The 25,078-nt window shown below is 41.7% G+C and overlaps 1 protein-coding gene across 10 annotated transcripts in view; it reads right to left on the bottom strand.

Annotated features, from left to right (window-relative positions):
- Window positions 1-2,179: 2,179 nt before the first annotated feature.
- Window positions 2,180-25,078, bottom strand: part of ITPRID2 (ITPR interacting domain containing 2) — a 56,343-nt gene continuing 33,444 nt past the window's right edge. For 6 of the 10 annotated variants that reach the window (XM_073306072.1, XM_073306079.2, XM_073306073.1 and 3 more), the window contains 8 exons: window positions 18,700-19,899; window positions 15,962-16,039; window positions 13,870-13,997; window positions 12,599-12,749; window positions 10,272-10,337; window positions 9,039-9,446; window positions 3,976-4,100; window positions 2,180-3,413 (listed from right to left, as the gene is read on the bottom strand). In XM_073306072.1, the coding sequence (XP_073162173.1) occupies window positions 3,990-4,100; window positions 9,039-9,446; window positions 10,272-10,337; window positions 12,599-12,749; window positions 13,870-13,997; window positions 15,962-16,039; window positions 18,700-19,899 (2,142 nt within the window). In that variant the 3' untranslated portion in view covers window positions 2,180-3,413; window positions 3,976-3,989. The remainder of the gene's footprint in view (window positions 3,414-3,975; window positions 4,101-9,038; window positions 9,447-10,271; window positions 10,338-12,598; window positions 12,750-13,869; window positions 13,998-15,961; window positions 16,040-18,699; window positions 19,900-25,078) is intronic. The other 4 variants (XM_073306075.1, XM_073306074.1, XM_073306076.2 and 1 more) reach the window with 4 other exon arrangements.

The raw sequence follows: 25,078 nt of genomic DNA, 5'->3' as shown, positions 1-25,078 counted from the left end.
TCCAGGAGCTGGGGCCCTAACCTATAATGGCTATGCCTTAAGATAGTCTTTTCACTAGCACTCACCAGTCTGTAGCAGTTGCTGTGCTCTAAAGTTCTTGGCCAAGATTTGCAGTCACCTTAGAAATTCAGCTGCCCAGTTCCCATCCAAATTCCTAAGGTGGTTTTGCAAAAATCAGCCCTTGGTTTTATTTCTTTGCTGACTAGCAGTCATCAAGCCACTATCACAAGGAAGCTTTGGAAATGATCTCTGGTAGTTATTACAAATGTATTCACGGTGAATTTAACTGATAAATTCACTAAGCCGTTAATATAATTGTGTCACTCAGCATATGATATCAGATTGCAAGACTGGCAGGAAAAGACAACATTGATTTATGATGAACGGGAGCTATTTCAATCATTTAGACAAAATAAAATGCATCCTCCTTCACAAAGTCAGGGTTTTTCCATTACATTTGAAGTGGCATTACCAATTGGTAATGCACCAAAGCAAAGGATGTTTCCTGTAATAAATGACAGCTGTTTTTAAGACATAAGCAGAAGTTGTCAGTAAAAGTTGAGATACAAGTTAGGATTAATTTGCATGATGGCAGTGGTGAGTTTTATGAATATTAAAAAACCTCTTGTTTCTTAAAAAATGCCATTGTGTTGGAAAACATTAATGATCAATAGCCCTAAAAGAGGGTGAAGTTCATAGAATCATAAGAACATAAGAATGGTCAGACCAAAGGTACATCTACCCCAGTATCCTGTCTTCTGACAGTGGCCAATGCCAGATGCCCCAGAGGGAATGAACAGATCAGGTAAATCATCAGGTGATCTATTCCCTGTATCTCATTCCCAGCTTCTGGCAAACAGAGGCCAGGGACACCATCGGTGCACATCCTGGCTAATAGCCATTGATGGACCTATCCTCCATGAATTTATCTGGTTCTTTTTTGAACATAGGACTGGAAAGGACCTTGAGAGGTCTCCTAGTCCAGTCCCCTGCACTAAAGGCAGTACCATCAGGATTATAGGCAGCAGTTTACTTGTCAGTTTCTGTGTAGTTTAGTATAGTATATCTATTTAAAATTGCACCAGAACCTCACTAATCTGGCTTCTGTCAACAGAATGAAAAATTGGTACCGTTTCCACCTTCCAGCAAATGTTAAACAGCATATTCTGTACGAGTGAGATCCCACATTTGTATAGGTTCTGACCTACAAACCCTAAGTAGACTGGGTTCTTCCTAGCTGAAGGACCAACACACGCTCCCTGACCTGCTCCCACAGCAGAGATCACACTGTCCTACCAAGCGAGGGGACTGCTGTCAGAATGTTCTCTCTGATAGCCCCTTTCCTTTGGAGTGCTCTCCTCCACCCTGGTCTGAAATAGCTCAAACTTGCTGACATTCCAGGCATGCTGCCATTTAAGCAGCATTGGAAAGGGATTGATGCAGCTGGGGATGAGAATTTGGTTTGGGGGAAGAGTGTGATGTGGGAATTTTAATTTATATTGGGTCTACTGAATAGTCAGATGTAGTTGGAGTGACGCAAGGGAGGGGAAGAAGGTGGTCCACTGCTATTCCGATTGCTTGGGTAAATTTACTTTCTTGTGTTTTTAAACTGACATCAAGGGTGCACAAAGCTCTGGCTGGATGTTCTCTGGAGTGGAGTTTTGAAATGTAAATAGAGTATTTGGACATGCAGGTTATGAAATAAAGCAGAGCCCCCTTACCTCAAGTTATATCCTTACACTAACTCCCTCTGGCAGCATTTATGCCCTGCCATTTATATTTCAACATGTAAACATCTAGGGTGGCTTTTCAAGAATGCTCTACATTTATCAGTGGGACCAAATTTCAAAAGAGCTTAGCCCCCAGCAGTTTCCATTGATAGCAAATGGGAATTACAGGGTGAAGAACTTCTTTTAAAATCTGGTTCTTGGTGCCCTTAGATTTACCTCACGCATTTCTTAAGTGTCCAGTAAATTCAGCATATGAGGCCTTCTGCAGCCCCCAGACTTAAGTTATCTATTGTGATGCTACTCTTCTGGTCCACATGTCCTCATTTTCTAAGGAGGACTGTCATTTGATCTAAAATCGATGTTTTTAAGCAAAAAAGTAGAATGCACAAAATGACATGAAAAAACATACCTGACTGCATCAATGTAAAAAAACACTGGCAAAGACTATATGTAGGCAAAATAAATATTTTATTGGTTTAATATTCTTGGTTTTAGAAAATCAGCCCTTACGTGCGTCTTCCAAACACATTCATAAATCTTTCAGATAAGCCTTTTTATAGAATATTGTTATACCTTAACAATTCTTTGATTGAGACTGACACAATATAAACATTTTTAATAGCTGGAAATGACAAAGGCACAAAGGAGAATCCCGGCAACATTCAGACATTGTGTTACACATCCACTAAACGTCCATCTGACCACAAAAAAAAAAAAAAAAGAAAAGAAAAGCCAACAACACATATGAACCCCATTTAATTCCAATTTTATCCATTGGAACAAATACATTTTCATGGCCTAAGCTACAATACAACCAGTGAAGGGTGTGTGGGGGGGTTAATTTACTTCAATCTCCCCATAATACAACCAAGGTCACCCATCCACTCCAAGTCGCACATCCCCATTACTTTTCCAAGAGCAGTCTTTTTATTGTATTTTGCTTAATAAAAGACAGAAAAGAACTTCTCTTGATATAACTGAGAAGTAGTCAACACATACACCTAGACAGTGTTTAACATAAGGCACATTTCCAAGGAGGGGGAGGACTAGTAAGGAAGCAAAATAAAGTTATCTTCTGCACAAAGATAAAGCTTTCAGTGTAAGAACTTTAAGTAGTTTTAGGTAACCTCATATCATTCTACCACTCTGCTAGTAGTAACCTCCCCAAGAGTTAATAGAAATTTTTACAACAGAATTTTTCTTCTTTTGAAGTGGCACTAAGTAACAGCAGTGGAAACAATTATTGGTTGTTTCAAGCTCTCAAAGTGAATCAGTTATTGCACAGTAAATACCTCATAGAGGTCAGTGTTTTTTATTTAAAAAAGCTAGGCTGAAGATGTAGTTATTTATAAATTGGTTAGATCAAGTTTCATGACACACCTCTCCACAAAGAAATGAACTACACACAAATTAACAATAGGGACGTACAAATAAATATTAGGTCTTTCAAATGGCCATAGTTTTCTTGATAGTTTATGGAAAGTAGTAAACTAAGCAAAGTTTCTAAATCACTATATATGGACTCAAGAAGAAAAAATAAGGAATGCATCATAGAAATAAGCATTGTATACAGTAGCCTATCTCAGCAGCTGTAGTGAAGCCCAAGTACATAAACGGATGCCTTCACCAGTGTACATCATCCAAGAGCAGAATTCCACAGCTTTGCTGGTCCACATGCCTACCCTTTGGAGAAAGAAAAGGCAATGAAATATCTACAATTTAAGAGCAAGACTAGATTCATGAAGGAGCATGACACAGTGGTGTCCCTTTAAAACTTGCCAATTGCTTAGATAACTAAACATGTATATTTATTTAGATAGCCTTTATTTGCAATAGTCAAGATATGCTCTACAGTGAAAACACAGCTGCATAAGCGAGCACTGCAGATACTGAAGTAAGGACATTACATATTAAGTAAAATTGACAGGTTTAAGGGCCATCACTATCAGATGGCTGGAGTTTTCAAAGCCATCTAACAGATTTAGGCATATATCTTTCATCCAATTTTAATTAAACTTCAACTGAGCTGATGTAGTTTAGGTTTCAGGGGAGAAGAGCAATGTAAGACTTAATTTTCTTGTGGCTGTATAAAAGGATTTTATATTTTAACTGTGCAAGAATCCTTAAAAGTGAATCTAACACTTAAAAATACAAATATTCTATTTTAATGAAAAATTCTTCTGCAGCCAGTTGTTCCATTTCAGTAAGTTAAATTAATCAATCCAGCAAAATTCAAAATAATTACCTGTAGTACCTGTTTCATGGCTGTGTATCTTGCTTTGCATTAGCAGATCTACTTGGGGATGATACAGCTGCTAACAATCCACTTACTATTTCCCGTCTGATTTCACCAACAATAGATTCTTTGATCTAAAAAAAAAAAAAGATTAAACGGAGTTATAAGGTCATTAAGTTATACACAGCTCTGCAGAGGGTAAAACTGCACAGTACAGTAGATTAGATATTAGCTGCATGTCCTAGGATCCACAGTAGCAATGAATGTTTTTAAACAATACAGATGGAAAAGAGTCTGTATTGCAAAATAAGACTATCTGAATTTAAAGACTCTGAAAAATCATTGCGTTGTAGACTAAGTAGCTTTCCAGACAGTTTATATTTATATTTGTTTATATCTAGGGTTACCAGTTTTAGGTTAAAAACTGATAAAATCCTGACTACCTACAATTGTGAGAATAGAATTTTAGTAAATATGCATTGAAAACACCCTAAATGGAGCAATCTTTACAGTGTAAATAGATCTCTGGAGAAGGTGCGCAAGACCTAAAGACACCTCTATCCCCGATCCCCACTCCAATTCATTAAGTAGTTCACCTAAATGGTGGGCGGGGCTTTGGCTAGGATCATGATTTAATATAAATCAAGGAAACAAATTTACAATATTCATGAGGGGTTATTTTTAGCAGAGAAACACCTGCCCATTCACGTTACCAGTTTGCCATTGGAATACTACTTATGCTGGCAAAGGCTATTTCACATAATTTCTATTAAAATCTGTTAATTAGGCTTACATATAAAAATTTAAAGGTGATTTAATGCTAATAAGATCCCAGTTGGAGATGGGGAGGAGCAGAGAATGAGCAGATCACTACAGGCTTCAGTAAAGGAAAAGAAGGAGACCATGATGAGCAGACAAGGTGGTACTACAGCAGTGTATTACACGGATCTGACATGAATTAAAAAAAAATGTAAGGCTGAAAGACTTAGTCTCCATGCCAGTTAATCTCTTGGTGCCTCTTCTGAGACTACTCACTAGTGCCAATAGTAGTGGCTATTTTGTATTATATAATACACAAGCATGTAGGGACAGAATCAGACAGCCTACCGAATAGCCAAAAGGTTGCAACAGTTTTTGGTCACTACCAAACTGAGCTGGATTTGAACAGGAGACACAGAAGGAAAGACTCCATCTCACATAACCAGTCAATTCCCTGAGCCATCTAATGTACTAATATTCCATTCATTCAAATGGGGTGCTTATAGGATGTCAAACTTCATTAAAGTACAATTTCATTAAGATTCTCCCACACCAGGGTACAGTCAAATAAAAATCATCATCCTAAAAACCAGCTTCTTTAATTTTGTTAAACAACATGCAGAATAATAAAGGGCCCATTTTCACTTCTTACAATGCTGCGATCTAAGAGTCAAGAAGTAAGCACTGTATGTGATATTTCAGTGGAGGCAAGACTGTACTTTCATCAAACAAGACAAGTAGTGTTCAGTACTTTGACATTTAACATTGCTGAATTCCTTTCTGTGGGAGTGAGTTCATTTACTCAGAGCTAGCAGTTAAGGTGTTTTTTTTTTTTTTAAACCAGTAAAAAGTTATTGGTCAAAGCTCCATACACCACAGTCCACCCAAGCATATTCTGAAACACTACATACTTTCTCCTTCCCCAACATGAGATCATGTGGCTATACAGAAGGGGCGGCCTTATTTAATAAGCAATGGGTTTAGTATTTGTGAAGGGGCATACCAAGAATGCATACTAATAGATTTCCTTTCCTTCTCCAACAAAAAAAGAATTCCAGTGCAAACAATGGAGTTACACAAGGATGATACTTTTCAGTTTGTGGTCATTTTAATGCTTATGAAATGGAAAGATTCTCATGAATGGTATTCAGTAGCATTTGCAGACTCTGCAAAAAACTTCCAGACACCCCTATGCCAATCCACCTAAATCCTGACCTTCAAAACAGTTCCGATTTTGGGCCTGAATCTCTCCTGAGTAGGCTGCTAAAACGGTTAAACTGTGTGGCAACTTTGTTATGTGTTCAAACATCACCTGTGGAGTGAATGCAGGCCAACTAAGTCAACATATCTGGATCTTAGTCTTCAGAACTAAAAGGCCATTGCACCGAATGTTCAGAAGCCTCAGAAAACTCAGACAAATGCCATGAATCTCTCCTCAGAGTGTACATCTTTTTTTATTTCCTATCACCTAAAAGATTTAAAGAGAAACTTCCACACTGAAGTACATTTGAAAAGAACATTTCCTGAAACAACAGCATACTTTGATTCCATTTTTCTTTGTTTCCTGGACTACTCTTACATACTGTTTGAATTATAACTTTCTCCTTCCTCTCTCAGCTTCTTCTTCTACAACATCCGGCCATGATATCATAATCCCACATATGACATTACAGTTGGTTGCCGAAAGAACCATAGAGATGTCACAAATGCAACATTAGGGCTTCTTTGGAAGACTAAATGTAGAACGGTAAAATGGGCTGCCTGGTCTCTACCTGGTCCTGTCACCTGAATCAAGTAGGCAGTTTCCAGAACTTCTCTCACCTTTCCTTGAGCTACTCTACTGGATGCCATTAAAAAACAAAACAAACAAAGCCATTTACCACACAGTTACTTCCTATTCTATGTAGAGGCGTAAATGGTAGTATCTCAACCTCCCTGGTGCAATGGCAGGAAGCAAAATGTCTACTTCTTAGCGCTCATCACAGATACAAGGATGCAATCAATCACTCCAGGTGTACCTCACTAACAGCCACGTTGGGAAACCCATACTCACATTGCATAGGGCCACACTCTACAAATAGTCCCAGTTGCTTCAGTGGGGCTACTCATGGGTGTAAGGTACTATTTAGGGTGAGCAAGGGTATTGAAAGCTGGACTCGTCTGTTTGACGCACTGCCAAGTGTTTTCCGTATTAGCTAAGCTAGATGTATCCTGTTGTAACATTAGTACTTCACTCAATTTTAACACTGGTATCCAGCCATTGTACTGCAGTTTTCTCTCTTTTCTTTGTCTAGTTAGGCAGTTACCCAGATCTAAACAGATTAAATTCCTTCAGTCTCTTCTCAAACTAGAGGTCATGCTCTCAAGAACATGTATTATATCATTTACCATTCTGTGCTCCATTTTACAGTGTAAGCATTCCTGCCCATCTAAGTTTAATGGCACAGAAAAATTCTGGGTGTTTGAAAACTTCAAGGATTCTTTATTTTCATTGTTTAGTTTTTCTACCAGAGCACAAAGTTTCAGTGCTTTTGTGGAGAACTGAGGGAGCTCAGAACTTAGCCTATTTAAGTATGAATAAGGGGGGGCCTCATGCTCCTTTACCCTCCCCGCTCCCTCCCAAAGTCTGGTAGCATAGCTAGGATTGCAATGTGACCCCACTTCTGTCTGTTTCTCCACCTGTAAAATGGGATTATTATTTACTTGCCTACTTCACAGTGGTGGGGTGAAGGATATTTAATATTTTCACAGTGTTTTGAAGATGTAAAGCGATCTAACAGTGCTATCTGCATTGTGGGTGGCAACACAGGGGAAGGAGGGTGGTGGAAGGCAATTGCCCTAGGGCTGCTACTTTTCCTTCCACACAGGTAGGTGGAGCTAAACTGGCCTGCCTGAGGAAGTAATTTGTACACCTGTACTATGTATAGAGCTGGATCAGATTACTTCCCCACCCCCAACATCCTGGAGCAACTGGGGACCAGGTATTAGGCTGAGGCTCAGAGAGTCACAATTTGGTTGTGGTGTGCTCCTGGGACAGCACAACTGCATGCTGCCCTTTCTCAGGGTTCACGGCAAAGCCACAATTGAGCCTTAAGTGACCTGCTGAAGGCCAGTGAGTCATTTTCAGAGCTGGGATTAAAACTTTCTGGTTCCCATTCCTGTGCTCAGTGCACAGAGCGAAAAGTCCACATTCCCACAGGAGCACTTCCGGGAGAAAAATATTTGATTTCCTTTTCCCTGGTATTTTCGGTGTCATGAAATTTGAACTATCATGGCCAGTTACATGCAATTAAGAAAATAGGTCACTGTCCTATTTTAAAACCAAACCTGCAGAAGAATGTGGCAACCAACCCCCCCCTTTCTTTCATAGACAACAGATAACTGGTCCAAACACATACACACAGATGGGGATCACTATAATGGTTCAGAAGAGCTGGAGTCATTTGTTCTGACCACAGTTCACTCCAGTCACACTCCTAGAACTAGCAATGGTTTTGCGGGAGGGGCAGGGAAAGAGGTAGAGAGTAATCTCCTTAAAATTTACTGTTGAGACCTTTTGGATACAATGTTTCATCAATAAATTAACCCCAAATAGCCCTTACTGCCAGATGAACTTCAGAGAGAAACACCTTCCAGTGTAATTTTAGTTTGAAGTCTGACATGCTTTCAATGCTACCAAGCAGAGGCCCTGAGGGGCTCTTCCTTACCATCCCCTTGGTACTAATCAGTTATCCTTTATGTGCTTTAGAACACTGGTTCTGAAAGCCGGTCTGCCACTTGTTCGGGGAAAGCTCCTGGCGGGCCAGACCGGTTTGTTTACCTACCGCGTCCGCAGGTTCGGCCGATCGCGGCTCCCACTGGCCGCAGTTCGCCGCTCCAGGCCAATGGGGGCTGTGGGAAGTGGCGCAGGCCGAGGGACGTGCTGGCTGCCCTTCCCGCAGCCCCCATTGGCTGGGCACAGCGAACCGGGGCCAGTGGGAGCTGCGATCGGCCAAACCTGCGGACGCGGCAGGTAAACAAACCAGCCTGGCCCGCCAGGAGCTTTCCCTGAACAAGTGGCGGACCAGCTTTGAGAACCACTGCTCTAGAAGGTGCTGTTAACTGTTTTTCTCAGATATAACAAACAATTATGATTCAACCCATTGGTGGCTGACAGCAGGTCCACTGCTGCAGGCTCCAGTGAGTTTGCAGGGAGGGCAGGGGAGAAGATCCTGCTTCCCAGTGCCAAAGAGTTAAGTGCAGTACAACTAAAACCTCAACTAAGCAACATTTTAAAAACCCAGGACCCCAGTAGACTGGCCATGTTTTCTCACCTCCCGTATGACTTGCTGCAGCTCCTCGTTCTCCACACTTCTGTGAATTTCATCCACTGAAGGCAAAAGAGGTACTTTTTCAAGTTTTTGTTCCACCTCTGATTTGGAGTCTACAGACTCCTCAGAGCACTCAGCTTGCTGCCCAGTGCCTGCTCTTGCTGGTGGGGTGGGCGTTAAGGCAACAGATGCTCGGTATAACTTCTTGCTTTGGGTCTTGGATTTTCCAGTCAGCTCCGATGAGTTTACAGCAGCTTTTCTACTTGTGTGACTGGAGCACACTGAAGAAGAATCTGAGTTTCCATGAGAGAACACCGACTCTGATCCCTCTGCTGGAAGAGTTTCCAAACCAAACTCTCCCAGTCCCAACTCTGACTTCAGAAACGACTGCTCTCGAATAAGTTCAGAGACCTAGGAGTGCAGAGAAACCAATTTGTCTTATTTCCCCTTGTATTTTCTATAATGACTTAAGACAACAACAACTAGACAAATGGTACTCACTGGTGTGTTGCCTGTGCACCTCACAGGCAATGCCAATTCACACTGTTCTGCAGAACGACATAAGTCATGTGCAGACAGGACTCTCCCTATTTTTCTTATGTATTCAGTCACTTAGTCATTCCATGATATGTACATGCTTTGCCTTTGTGACTGCAACCAAGGATCAGAAGGAATAATCTTCTATTTAAAGCCAAACTAAATAAAAATGACTGCAGTGCTGCAAACCACTGACTTTTGTAACAATGGATGCACCCAGTCAAAGCTGATGAAAAATATCCATAAGTCTTGAATGGTTTCTCCCCCGAGTAAAGCAACTGAAAGATGCCTATGTTTCTGCAAATTCTGGAAAGCTTTCTTATGAAGTCCGTTATAGTTCATTTGTCTAAATCTAAATAAATTAATGACAAAAAGGGTACTTATTCAAGGTTCCTGGAACTGCAAATAACTGACCATAGCATAAAAGAGAAGTACTGCAGCAACCTCACCATGTGCCAACAATAGCTAGCCAATCCCAAGGAACACCTGCCCTCCACACATCTCTCCTAAAACATAAGTTAGATCATGCAAATACTTACGTACATGGGTTTCTTTGATCACCTGAGCAGTGCCACTGTTTTCAACAGGACTACTCACGTAGGTAAGTGCTTGCAGGATCAGGCCTCTAATAAATATTAAACCTGTCCCACCTTTCTTAAGAAAGCCTTTTCTAACAATGTTTAAAACAAAATTACTTACTGGTTCCATTACATTCAGTGGAGAAAAGCATGACAGATTATCAGTGCTTCGGCTGCCATACATGCCCTGGAATATTAAGCAAAATTAGTATATTGAGGTTTGGTTTTTTAAGCTGTCAAATGTTAATAAATATATTGCGTAGTAAGAAACATTCTGAAGAAGTAAAAACATGGAAATCAGGACACATATAAAGCTGGTTAAAGAGGGTCTTTTCAGTCATTTTAAAAGCAGGCCTTTTTCTATGAGAGGTTTTAAAATATATGTATATTTATAATACTCCAAGACTTTAAATTTGGCTTTGGATCACAGTAATCTCAGTTTTTCCTGTGCTTCAAAAATTTCTCCATGACAGAGTCCCACAGAGGAGGATCTGGCCTGTGTCCCTGCTGCTCCTGCACATAGACCTTCTATAACAACATTAAAAAGAAAAGGAGGACTTGTGGCACCTTAGAGACTAACAAATTTATTCAAGCATAAGCTTTCATGAGCTACAGCTCACTTCATCAGATGCATTCAGTGGAAAAATATAGTGGGGAGATTTTATATACACAGAAAACATGAAACAATGGGTGTTACCATACCGACTGTAACAAGAATGATCAGGAAAGGTGAGCTATTACCAGCAGGAGAGTGGGGGGGGAGTGGGGAATGTAGTGATAATCAAGGTGGGCCATTTCCAGCAGTTTACAAGAACAGTAGGAGGGGAAATAAACAAGGGGAAATAGTTTTACTTTGTGTAATGACCCATCCACTCCCATTCTTTATTCAAGCCTAAGTTAATTGTATCCAGCTTGCAAATTAATACCAATTCAGTAGTCTCTTGATGGAGTCTGTTTTTGAAGTTTTTTTGTTGAAGAATTGCCACTTTTAGGTCTGTAATCGAATGACCAAAGAGATTGAAGTCTTCTCCGACTGGTTTTTGAATGTTATAATTCTTGATGTCTGATTTGTGTCCATTTATTCTTTTACGTAGAGACTTTCCAGTTTGGCCAATGTACATGGCAGAGGGGTCTTGTAAACTGCTGGAAATGGCCCACCTTGATGATCACTACAAAAGGCTCCCCCCGCTCTCCTGCTGGTAATAGCTCACCTTTCCTGATCACTCTTGTTACAGTCTGTATGGTAACACCCATTGTTTCATGTTCTCTGTGTATATAAAATCTCCCACTATATTTTCCACTGTATATATCCGATGAAGTGAGCTGTAGCTCAAAAAAGCTTATGCTCGAATAAATTTGTTAGTCTCTAAGGTGCCACAAGTACTCCTTTTCTTTTTACGGACACAGACTAACACGGCTGCTACTCTGAAACCTATAACAACATTGGCTGTGAGAGGTAAGAGAAACTGTCAGAGACTATGACATTCTCATCAGTGCCATGGTCTGAGATGGAGTGGCAGAAGCAGACACACAAGAGTACTTTGTTAAGAGGCTGGGGAAAGAGGGAGAATTAAAGAAAAGACGAGACATGAAACAGTTTCTCTCCTACCCCACTGACACACACGTGTATGTCTCTTTTCTTTCCCAGAAGAATGTTTGTGTTACTAGTGCTTCCTTAATTGTTGAGTAGGGGTACATATATAGTTTGTAGGATGGTGGCAAAAGAGGAGCAATAAAAGGAAGCAAAGCAGAGACAGAGAAGGGGAAGGAAACCAGAAGAAAGGTGGCACAATGAAAAGCAGAGACAAATTTGCATCTATGTCCAGTCCTTCATTCACTGGGGGGGCAACACTAGCGGTAGCAAACTCGACCTCTTTGAGGCATAAGTATGCACCTCCTGTTGCTCTCTACAATGACTTTTGGCTAGCAAAGGAGCAGCGTGGATGAACTCCTGAGGGAACAACTCCAGTCCCTAGGGGTGCAGTGATGCATGATGGTTACGGTTGTGGGAGTTCAGGTAGATTTCTTGGGTGGGGATTGAAGAAAACAGGAGAAAGAAGAATGGCAGAAGTGAAGTGGTGTGAAAGCCCAGGGTGTGAGAACAAGATCTGCACAGCTAGGTGTTAACAGTTTAGCCTCAAAGTGGGGAACACTGTATTTTAGTTTGTTTTCCCTGAGCTTGGACTTCCTCTTCAAATTTGAAAGACCCCCTGACAGATAACAATGAAGTGTCACTTCTGAACTAAACTAAAAACGCACGTCCAAGATTCAACAGATTATTTTCCCAACTAGTCAAGGAAAATATTCAAAGCTTTGGTTGGAGACTATTTTGATTTCCAAGTTGGTATCTTCTGCCCTGTAAAGGAAACCTTGTGGTTTACTTCAGCATGCAATTAAAGTAAATGCGCTGCTAAGATGTATGAATACTTATTGCAGAGCAACACGCACTGTGAGCGTCTGAGGTCTGTAAGGTGAAGACATCTGTAAAGTTCTAAGCTGTTCCTCCAGAGCAAGTAGACGTTCCTCTAACTGCATTTCTAGCTCCTGTAGCTCCATGCGGACCGATTTTCTCAAACTCTGGAGTTGATCAGCTTCGTATCTATATGCAGGTAAATGATAAAGAACGACCGTATTCTGTTAGCCAAGAGCCATAATCCATCACATCCTCTGAAGCACCATGGCAGTAAGGACACCAGAATCCACGATGCACCTCAGTACTGAATGATGCTCTTTCACAGGAAACCTGCTGCCGCCCGAGTAGTAGTGAAGGGGAAGGGAGCAAAAGGATAAATTCAAAGAGAAAACTTATGTCAGTGGCTATCTGTAAAAGAGAGGGGGGTTGGCTGCCACATTCCTTTTCTGCAGAACAGGGATGTGTTCCACAAGTTTCAAATTAAATTCAATATAAGTCAAGCATATGGAGTTTAGACATTTATACACATTTTTTTAAATGGATTAGTTTCAAAATTAAAAAAAAAAAAAAAAAAAAAACCAACAACAACATCATGATCAAAATTTATTTCTCCTGCCTGGTTCTCTCTTCACAAGCAGTGGTAGCAACAGGGTCAAGAGGCCATTATCAACAGGCAAACTGCTTGTGAATTTAATTAGTTTTGAATTAGGCAAGTCAAGAGCTGCCCTAAATGTGTGAAGTAGATGAGCAATATTTAAAACTGTTCCAGATCAGCTGGATGAAGCTCTTATTGAAATCCATGGTCAGGACAGTTAAACATTGCCAAAATAATTTTTAAACTGCACGTGGCAGCTGGGGGTTGAAAGAACATCTGAACACTTTGCAATATATTTATTTCTGTATAAAGGGGGGAGAGAAAAATATCTAAACCAAACTAAATATCTAAAACATTTAACCTAAAAAAATTACAAGTGGCCTTTGATAAAAGCTCATTAAAACCCACAACTATCAAAAACACGCAGGAGAGTGAGACAAGGGTTCTGCTGACTGGTGCAAAAGGCGGACCAGAAAAACCAAAAGAGAAGAATTACAGGCATGGGGATGGGGAGATAGCAACCAAAATGTGAGAGAAAATTCAGGCCTTGTCCTGCTGAATGGCAAGTCAATGAGAAAATTGCCTTTAACTTCAATGGGAACAGGAGCAGGTCCCTATCATATAATAGTTTCTGTTGGACCAAATAAGTTTAGATGTGTGCTTATTTTCTCTTTTTTTTTAAAAAAAAAACCCATAAACAATTATATTTACCTTTCTTCTTCCGTCATGTGCTGATAAACTGTTGTTTGCTGACGCAACATAGTCAACTCCAAATCCATCATTTGTGTTCTAAACAGGTTTAGACTCTGCCTCACAACCTGTAGTTCCTGAAAAGTATTCTAGAAAGGTATGAACAAGAAGGTGTCACACACAGAATTTTGTTTATAGGCCCTGATCCTACAATTGGATCCACACAGGTGGACCTCCACCCGCATGCAGAGCTCCACTGACTTTCACACAAAGGCCCACCCACAGGTTGCATGACTGGAGTCACAGGCTGAAGTAGTTAAGACACAGAAAAGCAGCCAGTTTAAAAAACTACTGAGAAATTTGGCCTTAACTTTTAGTGTCTGACCCTGCAGACACTCACTCCCATGAATAACTTTCAACATGAATCCCATTCCACTCACTTCAATAAGACTACTCGTATTAAAAAAAATTACATACATGAGTGTTTGTGAGATTGGGCCCCTATTTGTAAGCTCTTTAGAGCAGTGCCTGTGTCATTATAGAATCATAGGACTTGAAGGGACCTCAAGAGGTCACCTAGTCCAGTTCCCTGCACTCAACATAGAACTAAGTATTATCTAGACCATCCCTAACAGGCATTTGTCTAACCTGCTCTTAAAAATCTCCAGTGATGGAGATTCCACAACCTCCCTAGGCAATTTATTCCAGGGCTTAACCACTCTGACAGTGAGGAAGTTTTTCCTAATGTCCAACCTAAACCTCCCTTGCTGCAATTTAAGACCATTGCTTCTTGTACTATCCTCAGAGGCTAACAAGAACAATTTTTCTCTCTCCTCCTTGTAACAACCTTTTATGTACTTGAAAACTGTTATGTCCCCTCCCAGTCTCCTCTTCCCCAGACTAAACAAACTCATTTTTTCAATCTTCCCTCATAGCTCATGTTTTCTAGACCTTTAATCATTTTTGTTGCTCTTCTCTGGTCTTTCTCCAATTTGTCCACATCTTCCTGAAACTTGGCACCCAGAACTGGACACAATACTCCAGCTGAGGCCTAATCAAAGCGGTACAGAGGGGAAGAATTACTTCTTGTGTCTTGCTTACAACACTACTGCTAATACATCCCAGAATGATGTTTACTTTTTTTGCAACAGCGTTACACTGTTGATTTATATTTAGCTTGTGATCCACTATGATGCCCAGATTCCTTTCTGCAGTACTCCTTCCTAGGCAGTGATTTCCCATTTTGTACATGTGCAACTGATTATTCCTTCCTAAGTGGAGTACTTTGCATTTGTCCTTATTGAATTTCATCCTATTTACTTCAGACCATTTCTCCAGTTTACCCAGATCATTTTGAATTTTAATCCTATCCTCCAAAGCATTTGCAACCCCTCCCAGCTCAGTATTATCCACAAACATTATGGCATTATCTAAATCACTGATGAAGATATTGAACAGAACCGGACCCAGAACCAATCCCTACAGGACCCCACTCGATATCCCGTTCCAGCTAGGTTGTGAACCACTGATAACTACCCTCTGGGAATGATTTTCCAACCAGTTATAGTAGCCCCATCTAGATTGTATTTCCCTACTTTGTTTATGATAAGGTCATGCAAGACAGTAAGTATCAAAAGCTGTACTAAAGTTAAGATATACCACATCTAATGCTTCCCCACTATCCACAAGGCTTGTTACCCTGTCAAAGAAAGCTATTAAGTTGGTTTGACACAATATGTTGTCGACATGTCCATGCCAATTGTTACTTATCTTATTATCTTCTAGGTGTCTGCAAATTGATTGCTTAATTATTTGCTCTATTATCTTTCCAGGTACTGAAGTTAAGCTGACTGGTCTATAACTACCAGGGTTGTCCTTATTTCCCTTTTGACAGATTGGCACTATATTTCCAGTCCTCTGGACTTTCATCCATCTTCCATGATTTTTAAAGATAATCGCTAATGGCTCAGATATCTCTTCACTCAGCTCCTTGAGTATTCTAGGGTGTATTTCATCGGGCCTTGGTGACTTGTGTCTGTACAGTACACAGCACATTCAGGGTACTACTGAATTACTACTAGTTATTAATAAAAACAAATGTACTGTTCCTTACTTCATACAGAGGTAGAATGGATGATCTGTGAGTACTGTAGGAGCCAACAGCAAGATCGTGTCCTCTCATCGCAGGGTACTAAATAAATAATAAAAAAGACAAACCACTGTAATTGAAAACACCAATAAGACAATTTTACAAATCAATCCTCATGCACTCAGACACTACGGTGACGGACAGCAGTACAGAATCCTAAAAGAGAAGATCAGCTGTGCAGAGTCTGAGAAGGAAATTAAAACATGCAGCACCAGTCAAACAACAACGCCTTTGTGGCAATACGTGCTCTACAACTGATATAATTACAGTGAAAGGGGGTTTTGATGTGAGGGGGGAATGCAGAACAGCTTTCAAAGAGGAGAGAGACGGGACATCATTGAAGCATGTTTTCCTGTAGACTCAGTACCAGCAAAGCATTGAATTAAAACTTGAGATAGAAAAATAACCATGTCGCAGTTATCATGTTGGCCGCAGGAAACAGGAAGGAAGGCTAGGTTTGGGCCTATATCATTTGTTTAACGTCTTTGACGTTTAAGTAGTTCTGACTAACCTGCTAATGCAGAATAAAAATGGATTACAAGCAACTACCACCTCTAGAGCTGCAAAGAGGATTTGTATAAACAAACAAAAACAGGGCACCATTTTCACATCATGATCACATAGACCTTCACTGTGCAGATTTGCCCTTTTTGTATTTTATGTCAACCTGTTGCTGGCATCCAAAGGTCCCCGCCTTCATAATTTTTCAGAAAACCACTTCTCTTTGTTTTGCTGCATCCAGGAATGGAGCAGCAAGGCAGAATTTGCAAAGTGTTACATGTACACACATGCTGCAGTTGAAAACAACTGCACATAGGTGAAGCATTTGAGAAAAAATTTGGTTTGTCCAATGTAATTCTGAGAGAGTTCAAAGGCCAACTGACATGCCATAGAAAATCTGAAATACATTGTAAGAGGAGGTTTGCTTAAACATGAGCATTATAAGGTTTTAGTCCTTCTCTTCCCCACCCTCTGGAATTTATCTGTTCTTCTTTATCCCTGACCCAAAGTTGCAATCTAGTGTTTGGAACTTTTCAGGCATCTTCGCAGCAATTACTTGTCATATGACAGAGGACAACTTTGTACAAAGAATAAAGAGAAGCAGACAAATTCTCATACAAACATGTCCAGTAATAATACTGATGGAGTGAAATATAGTAATCAGGATAGAGACTCTGGCCTGGCTGAGAATATGCTTGGTGTGGGATTGGGATGGATGGGTGTCAGACCCTATCTACATTAGGATATTTTACAAAAATTATTCCCACTGATGCTCATTTGCATCAGCTGATCTGGTGTTCGCACCAGTAAGAATCCTGCTAAAGACATGGCTCCAGTGGCTTCTTCTTCCCCAGGGTTAGTTAACATGATGGTGAGAAGACTATAGTGCTTCCATAGCCTTGTCTATACATGCTTTCACTGGAAGGAATTTCTCTGTAAAATTCTCAATCTAGACATGAGGTCCGAGTCTGAAAACACATACTACCAGCACAGTGCTTATAGTGCTGAGCAGTCCCAGTGGTTTGAAAGTCAATATAGTCAGCCCTATGCCAAGACTGGGTGCTAAATTTTGACAAATGGCAACCACAAAAGGATCAACAACTTCATTATCATTCATCAATTCCACTGGTACCCACACATGTACTAGGCACTTTTGACAGACAGAACTCCTCATCCCTGTGCCAAGGAGCATACAGACTGAGGTCCTGGACGTGCAACAGTGTGCACGCAAGTTGATGCCCTGCCCCGCATCAAACCCATCAAAATGAATGGGGCTCCACAGGGGCATAAGAATCCACCCACAAACATCACATTAGAGGAATGGGGTCCAACACCCTGATCTTGCAACTGCTCTGACCATGCAGATTCCAATGCCCAGGCAGAGCAGGGCCAAAGTTAGCCAGCAAAGAGGATATCAAGCCAGAGAGAAGGTGGAGAAGGAAGGATATGAATAAGACTATGAGGTTAATCAGCAAGGGCTAGTGCCTGGCATAACTTGGTAAAGAGTGGGTTTTACATTTTAATGTATATATTCTGAGTAATCAGATGTCCAAGCTGGCTAGTTTCACGTATGCATTACGGCAAAAGTGGGTCTTAACCAGGGACTTTAATGGGAAGAGTGAAGCATCTTGTGGATTGTCTGGGGACCGGAACAGTGTTCCACGTACAGGGATGGCACAAATGGACAGATAGAGATGTCTGGGAGATACAGGGACTAATGGAGTATTGAGGCTGGTGGAGCAGAAAGGATGGAGAATGTAAAAAAGAAAATGTTGGCTAACTGAAGGCATGGAGTGAAGAAGAGGGAATTAAGCAGATCCTTGAAGGTGAGGACAATAATGTGTAAAATAAAATAAAATCTGAACAAGTCTAAGTTAGACAACACAGTTCATTTTTTCACAATTTCACAAAGTACGATCATCATTGTGTCAACTGCATTAAGGAAAGCCAGTAAAAGCAAAGCCAGCTGGGGGTTGGAGAGATGATCTTACGCAGAAGTTCATAAATAACATCAAATTAACCCTGCACAAAATGTCACATTTTGGAGCATCATGTTACACCTTGATTTATTTGACAGAACACACATGGGATAAATCTAGGTCACATTTAAGACTAGATTAACATATTGCATTGACTTCAACAGCAACAACAACCAAAAAAAACCCCTTTTGACCGCAGCTCTGAATTTGATTTTCTCTTACCCGAGAGAGATTCTGCAGAGAGTTGCGGATATCATGCAGGACTCTGCGCAACTGCATTTCAACAGTAGAGGGCGGGTTAATGGCATGAGGCCGATGAGGATATCCAGCATGCCTTGGAGAGTAGGGGCATCCAAAAGCAGAAGCTAGTGCACTGCAGGAAGATCCTGAGATGCTTGGGATGCTATGGTTGCTCAATGTTCTCATATGTTCACACAACGGCCTGTCTTGCCAATCAGAAGGAATAGAGTGGAGAGAACATGTTGACTGAGATGTGTGTGCTGGTATGGACAACGGGCAGCTCTGTAATTTGTTGTGACTGGATTCATTCACTGACCTGTTCAGCCCACTCTGGGAAGTTTCTTTTTTCATGGGTGAAGGGGCAATGAACAGCGTGGTTTTACAGGTAGGCGGACTGTCATTTGTCTTGGTCACTGATTTCTTGTCCTCATCCACCGGTTTCTCTTCCCCTTCGGGTGTATACTTGTAGGTGAAAGAAGGGGGACTGCACAAAGTCTCTTTTCCTGGAGATAACCGGACATTTACAGAAGAGACAACTCTCACAGGATTCAGTAATGTAGTAGGGAGGGATTGGGACCGCCTCAGAGGATAACCTGATCCGGCAAACTGGTGTCTCTGCTTTAAGAGGAGGAGATCTTTTGACGTGAGTAGAGTGCGCCCTACTCTGGAATCAGAAGTGCTGCTGATCTTCATCTGGGCTCTTTGCAAAGCAACATTAACCCTGTCCACAGCAGAAGGGGATGAAATGCTGCTTTCAATGGATGCCATTGATCTGAGAATATGGTGTGTTTGGTACTGAGGAAATTCGCATTCACTGCTTTTGTCCAGATCACTCTCATCACTGCCTTCCTCTAGTAATTCAGATTCCTTCTGCTGAGTGGAAACCTCTTCACTTTCTGTACTGAAATCCCCTTGACCCATATCTGATGTCTGAGTCTGCTTGCTTTTACTACCTTGGCTCTCATCAGATACATGTTCCATGATTTTCTCAACATCTCCTGTTCTGTTCTTAGAAGGTACTTCAACTTCTATGAGGAGAAATTCCTCCTTTTCCTCAAACTCATTGAAATCCATCTGTTCTTCGGCTATTGGTGTCTTAATCTCCTCACCCAGCGACTTCACTGTTGTTTCACTGTCACAGCTGTCAGCGCTGCTTCCCATAGCCTGCAAAGACTCATGAACCTGTGAAAGGCAAAGCAGAGATAGGAGAAATGCCAAAGGAAGTGAGAGAACACTAAGAATACAACTTCTATCTTAATAAAATTCAGGCTAGTGACAGAGAAAGTCCATACTTCTGGGGGAAAATAATCCTAAATACAGGTATTCAATGGGAGGGAGAAATCTGGGAATCACTAATGCTGAAAGAACTATATTGGAGAGGAAGTTAAACAGGAGTATATAATGAGATATGACACTGAAACAGGCCAAGGCAAATACAATAAAATAGATGTTACAAAGCATGTGAGCCAGGGTCCTTTCTATACAACTTTATAATATTACGTTCCATTCTAGATACCTCATTGCCAGAAGTATAAAATGAAGGTAGATCGGAGAGAAAGAGCAAAGTAATTTGGGGGCTCCAGAGACTTATAAAGAAAAATATTAGAACATAGCAAATACATATATTTTAGGTAAATGATGACTATGGGGGAGCAGCGTGTCCAGATATGATGCCACTGGTATCTGAAGGTTCTTATTCAACACCGATACACGAAGGTGATAATTGTCTTGGAAATATCTAGGTATATAGAAGGGGTACACACCAACGAGTGAGAGGAATTATTAGATGAGAGCACTTGGTGTCACTTTGAGGTATGGGATGAAATTAAGGCTGAACACATATTTCATTTATTTAAGAACACACACAAAATCCCAGTACTGTTACATGACTTGGAACCATCAAGCTTCGAGCAGGGGGTTGGACTAGGTGACCTCCTGAGGTCCCTTCCAACCCTGAGATTCTATGATTCTATGAAGTTCCACATGTTACGAGCCCCGGGGTGGCACCCAGCCTGTCAGACCTTTTGATCCAGCCCTCGAACTCTCACCGGGGAGCAGAGTCGGGGCTTACCCCACTCCTGCTGGGGAGTGGGGTCAGGGGCTTGCCCCGCTCCACATGTGCCATGGCTCCGCGAGGCTCCCGGAAGCAGTGGCATGTCCCGTCTCTGGCTCCTACACATGGGGGCAGCAAGGGGGTCCACATGCTGCCCTCACCCCAAGTGCTGGCTCTGCAGCTCCCATTGGCTGCGGTTCCCGGCCAGTGGGAGCTGCAAGGGTGGCACCTGCAGACAGGCTGGCGCACAGAGCCACCTGGCCAGTGCCGCACCTCCACATAGAAGCCAGAGCGGGAACATGCCACTGCTTCTGGTAAGCACAGCCTGGAGCCTGCACCCCGACTTCCTCCCATGCCCCAATCCCCTGCCCCAGCCCTGATCCCCCTCCTGGCCTCCAAACCCCTCAGTCCCAGCCCAGAGCACCCTCCTGCACCCCAAACCCTTCATCCCCAGCCCTACCCCAGAGCCCGCACCCCCAGCCGGAGCCCTTACCCCCCTCACACACACCAACACTCTGCTCCAGTCCAGAGCCCCCTCCTGCACCCTGAACCCTGCATTTCTGTCCCCACCCTGGAACTCACACCCCCAACCCAGAGTCTGAATCCCCTGCCCCACCCCAACCCCTGGCCTCAGCCTGGAGCCGCCTCCCATATTCCGAACCCCTATGCTCCACCCACAGCCTCCTCCTGCACCCCAAACCCCTCATCCCTGGTTCCACCCCAGAGCCCTCACCCCCTCCTACACCCCAACCACCAATTTCATGAGCATTCATGACCCACCATACCATTTCCATACCCAGATGTGGCCCTCAGGCCAACAAGTTTGCCCAGCCCTGTGCTAGCCTATGTAACTCTTTGGAATTTACCACTGTTAACCTTATCCTCCCTTCCTCTCCCTCTCACTGTTCAATCATGCTCACTTGTGAATCCTGTCTTAAATTAGATTGTAAGCTTTCATGGCAGGATCTGTGTCTGCATATGCATTTGAACAGACCATAGATACAATGGGGGCTCCCAATCCTAACTGGGACCTTTGGATACTACTGTAATATAATAAATAATAATAAAAAGGAATAGCAGCAAAAGTGAGTTCCATTAGACTGTAGAATGGTTCCCCTACGGAAGTGATACCAGACAATGGGGCTTCTACATTTAAAAGCTAGATTGGACAAGACACTAGGACAAATGTGTATAGGGTACAATCGGGGGCTTGCCATGGCACTGGTATTAGAAGACCCAAGAATTTTTTTCCAATCTCTGATTTCTATTGCTCTGCACCACCATAAAGATTCTATCAATTTGTTTACTATTACAAGATCATTTATGGAGTATATCAGGCAATAATACCCATCTCCACTTTGTCCTAAACAGAATTTTCAGCCACAAGCTTCATACTCATAGGTATTAATCTCTTTGTTACTTCTGTTAAACTAATGTAACTTACAAAGTTTGCAGAGCTGTCTGTCTACTGTTATACCAAGCAGGGGTATTCTATCTGCTACCCAAGATCCATAAACCTGGAAATCCTGGATGCCCCATCATCTCAGGCATTGGCACCTTGACAGCGGGACTGTCTGGCTATGTAGTCTCCCTCCTCAGGCCCTACGCTACCAGTACTCCTAACTATCTTCGAGACACCACTGACTTCCTGAGGAAACTACAATCCATCGGTGATGTTCCTGAAAACACCATCCTAGCCACTATGATGCAGAAGCCCTCTACACCAACATTCCACACAAAGATGGACTACAAGCTATCAGGAACAGTATCCCCGATAATGTCACGGCAAACCTGGTGGCTGAACTTTGTGACTTTGTCCTCACCTATAACTATTTCACATTTGGAGACAATGTATACCTTCAAATCAGCAGCACTGCTATGGGTTCCCGCATGGCCCCACAGTATGCCAACATATTTATGGCGGACTTAGAACAACGCTTCCTCAGCTCTTGTCCCCTAATGCCCCTGTTCTACTTGAGCTACATTGATGACATCTTCATCATCTGGACCCATGGAAAAGAAGCCCTTGAGGAATTCCACCATGATTTTGACAAATTTCTATCCCACCATCAACCTCAGCCTGGACCAATCCACACAAGAGATCCACTTCCTGGACCCTACAGTGCTAATAAGCAACTACAATACCCACCTGCTGAAGTAAAGAAACAGAGTGACAGAGCCAGAAGAGTACCCAGAAGTCACCTACTACAGGACAAGCCCAACAAAGAAAATAACAGAACGCCACTAGCCATCACCTTCAGCCCCCAACTAAAACCTCTCCAACGCATCATCAAGGATCTACAACCTATCCTGAAGGATGACCCATCACTCTCACAGATCCTGGGAGACAGGCCAGTCCTCGCTTGCAGACAGCCCCCCAACCTGAAGCAAATATTCACCAGCAACCACACACCACACAACAAAAACACTAACCCAGGAACCTATCCTTGCAACAAAGCCCATTGCCAACTGTGTCCACATATCTATTCAGGGGATACCATCATAGGGCCTAATCACATCAGCCACACTATCAGAGGCTCGTTCACCTGTACATCTACCAATGTGATATATGCCATCATGTGCCAGCAATGCCCCTCTGCCATGTACACTGGCCAAACCGGACAGTCTCTACGTAAAAGAATAAACGGACACAAATCAGACATCAAGAATTATAACATTCAAAAACCAGTCAGAGAACACTTCAATCTCTCTGGTCACTCGATTACAGACCTAAAAGTGGCAATTCTTCAAAAAAAAAACCAAACAAACAAAAAAAAAAACCCGTCAAAAACAGACTCCAACGAGAGACTGCTGAATTGGAATTAATTTGCAAACTGGACACCATTAACTTAGGCTTGAATAAAGACTGGGAGTGGATGTGTCATTACACAAAGTAAAATATTTCCCCATGTTTATTTTTCCCCCCTACTGTTCCTCACAGGTTCTTGTCAAGTACTGGAAATGGCTCACCTTAATTATCACTACAAAAGGCTCCCCCCACCACCACTCTCCTGCTTGCAGTAGCTCACCTTAAGTGATCACTCTCATTATAGTGCGTATGGTAACACCCATTGTTTCATGTTCTTTATGTATATAAATCTCCCCACTATATTTTCCACAGCATGCATTCAATGAAGTGAGCTGTAGCTCATGAAAGCTCATGCTCAAATAAATTTGTTCGTCTCTAAGGTGCCACAAGTACTCCTTTTCTATTTGCGGATACAGACTAACACGGCTGCTACTCTGAAACCTGTTATACCTTATTCATCCACAAGTCATCTCCACAATCTTAAAATTGTTGGAAGGAGAATCCCTCCAATTTCCTTTTGATAGAAGAAGTCCTTGATATACCCCTTCAAAACAACCCAAAGGAATGCAACATCTGCCTCGGAAATCTTTATTTTAGAATTTGGAGGAGTGGGAAATGTATTGGCAGCTCCAATTTTTTCAGTTTGCTCTTCTATTTCAAAGGAGCTGTTAGAGTAAGTTATTTAACAGTAGATGGCACTAATTTACCATGATTTTAGAAAACAATCTCTACCCATTTTTATTCCTTGAGACTTTTTTTTTCCCCAAGTCCTCTCCCCAGCTGCCAAGCTCTCACTTTCTTCTTATATTAGCCTAACTACTCACCCAGATTTTTTCATTCAACTATGTACTTGGTTGAAATAAAACAGCGAAGGCAACAGTCTTAACATTCCATAGCACAAACTAATACTGTCTCATTCACCATAATTTCTTGATGTACCCATTAAAACAAGTAAAATAGAAAACAAAATATAGTTCATTTTTCTAATGAACACAGACAACCATCACTACTGGGTCCCATCTAGGCCACTAAGAACTTAGTTACAACATGGTTTTATTTAGTAGGAGTACATGGGACCTTAGACAAGTTTTATAACTAGTTTGAAGATCAGCACAGACCAGGAATGATTTACTCTTACTCTAACATAAAAGCACTGACTTCAGTCAATTTACTCTTGATTTACCCCAGGGAGGTGGAAAAATAGCCATCAATATAGGAAAACTGAATGATTAGCAGAAAAAAAACATATTGTCCTATTTATACTAATCTTTTCTCACTGGATATTATGAAAGAAGGGGAAGCAGTTTTAAAGGTTCAGCCAGTGAGCAAAGGTTTACCAAAAATTAGTGAACAAGAAATATTGAACGTAAAGCTTATCCCAGGTCCCAAATCATTCAGATCAGATTATCCATCTAGAAGACTTCAAAAAAAGTCAATGCAAAGCTACAAAAGGAGAGCAGGCAAGTCCAGTCTTGAAATGGAAAATCCTGTCAGAATCC

Source organism: Lepidochelys kempii, chromosome 11 (genome assembly GCF_965140285.1).
Source record: "Lepidochelys kempii isolate rLepKem1 chromosome 11, rLepKem1.hap1, whole genome shotgun sequence".
Taxonomy (NCBI): Eukaryota; Metazoa; Chordata; order Testudines; family Cheloniidae; genus Lepidochelys; species Lepidochelys kempii.
This window is presented reverse-complemented; position numbering and strand designations above follow the sequence as displayed.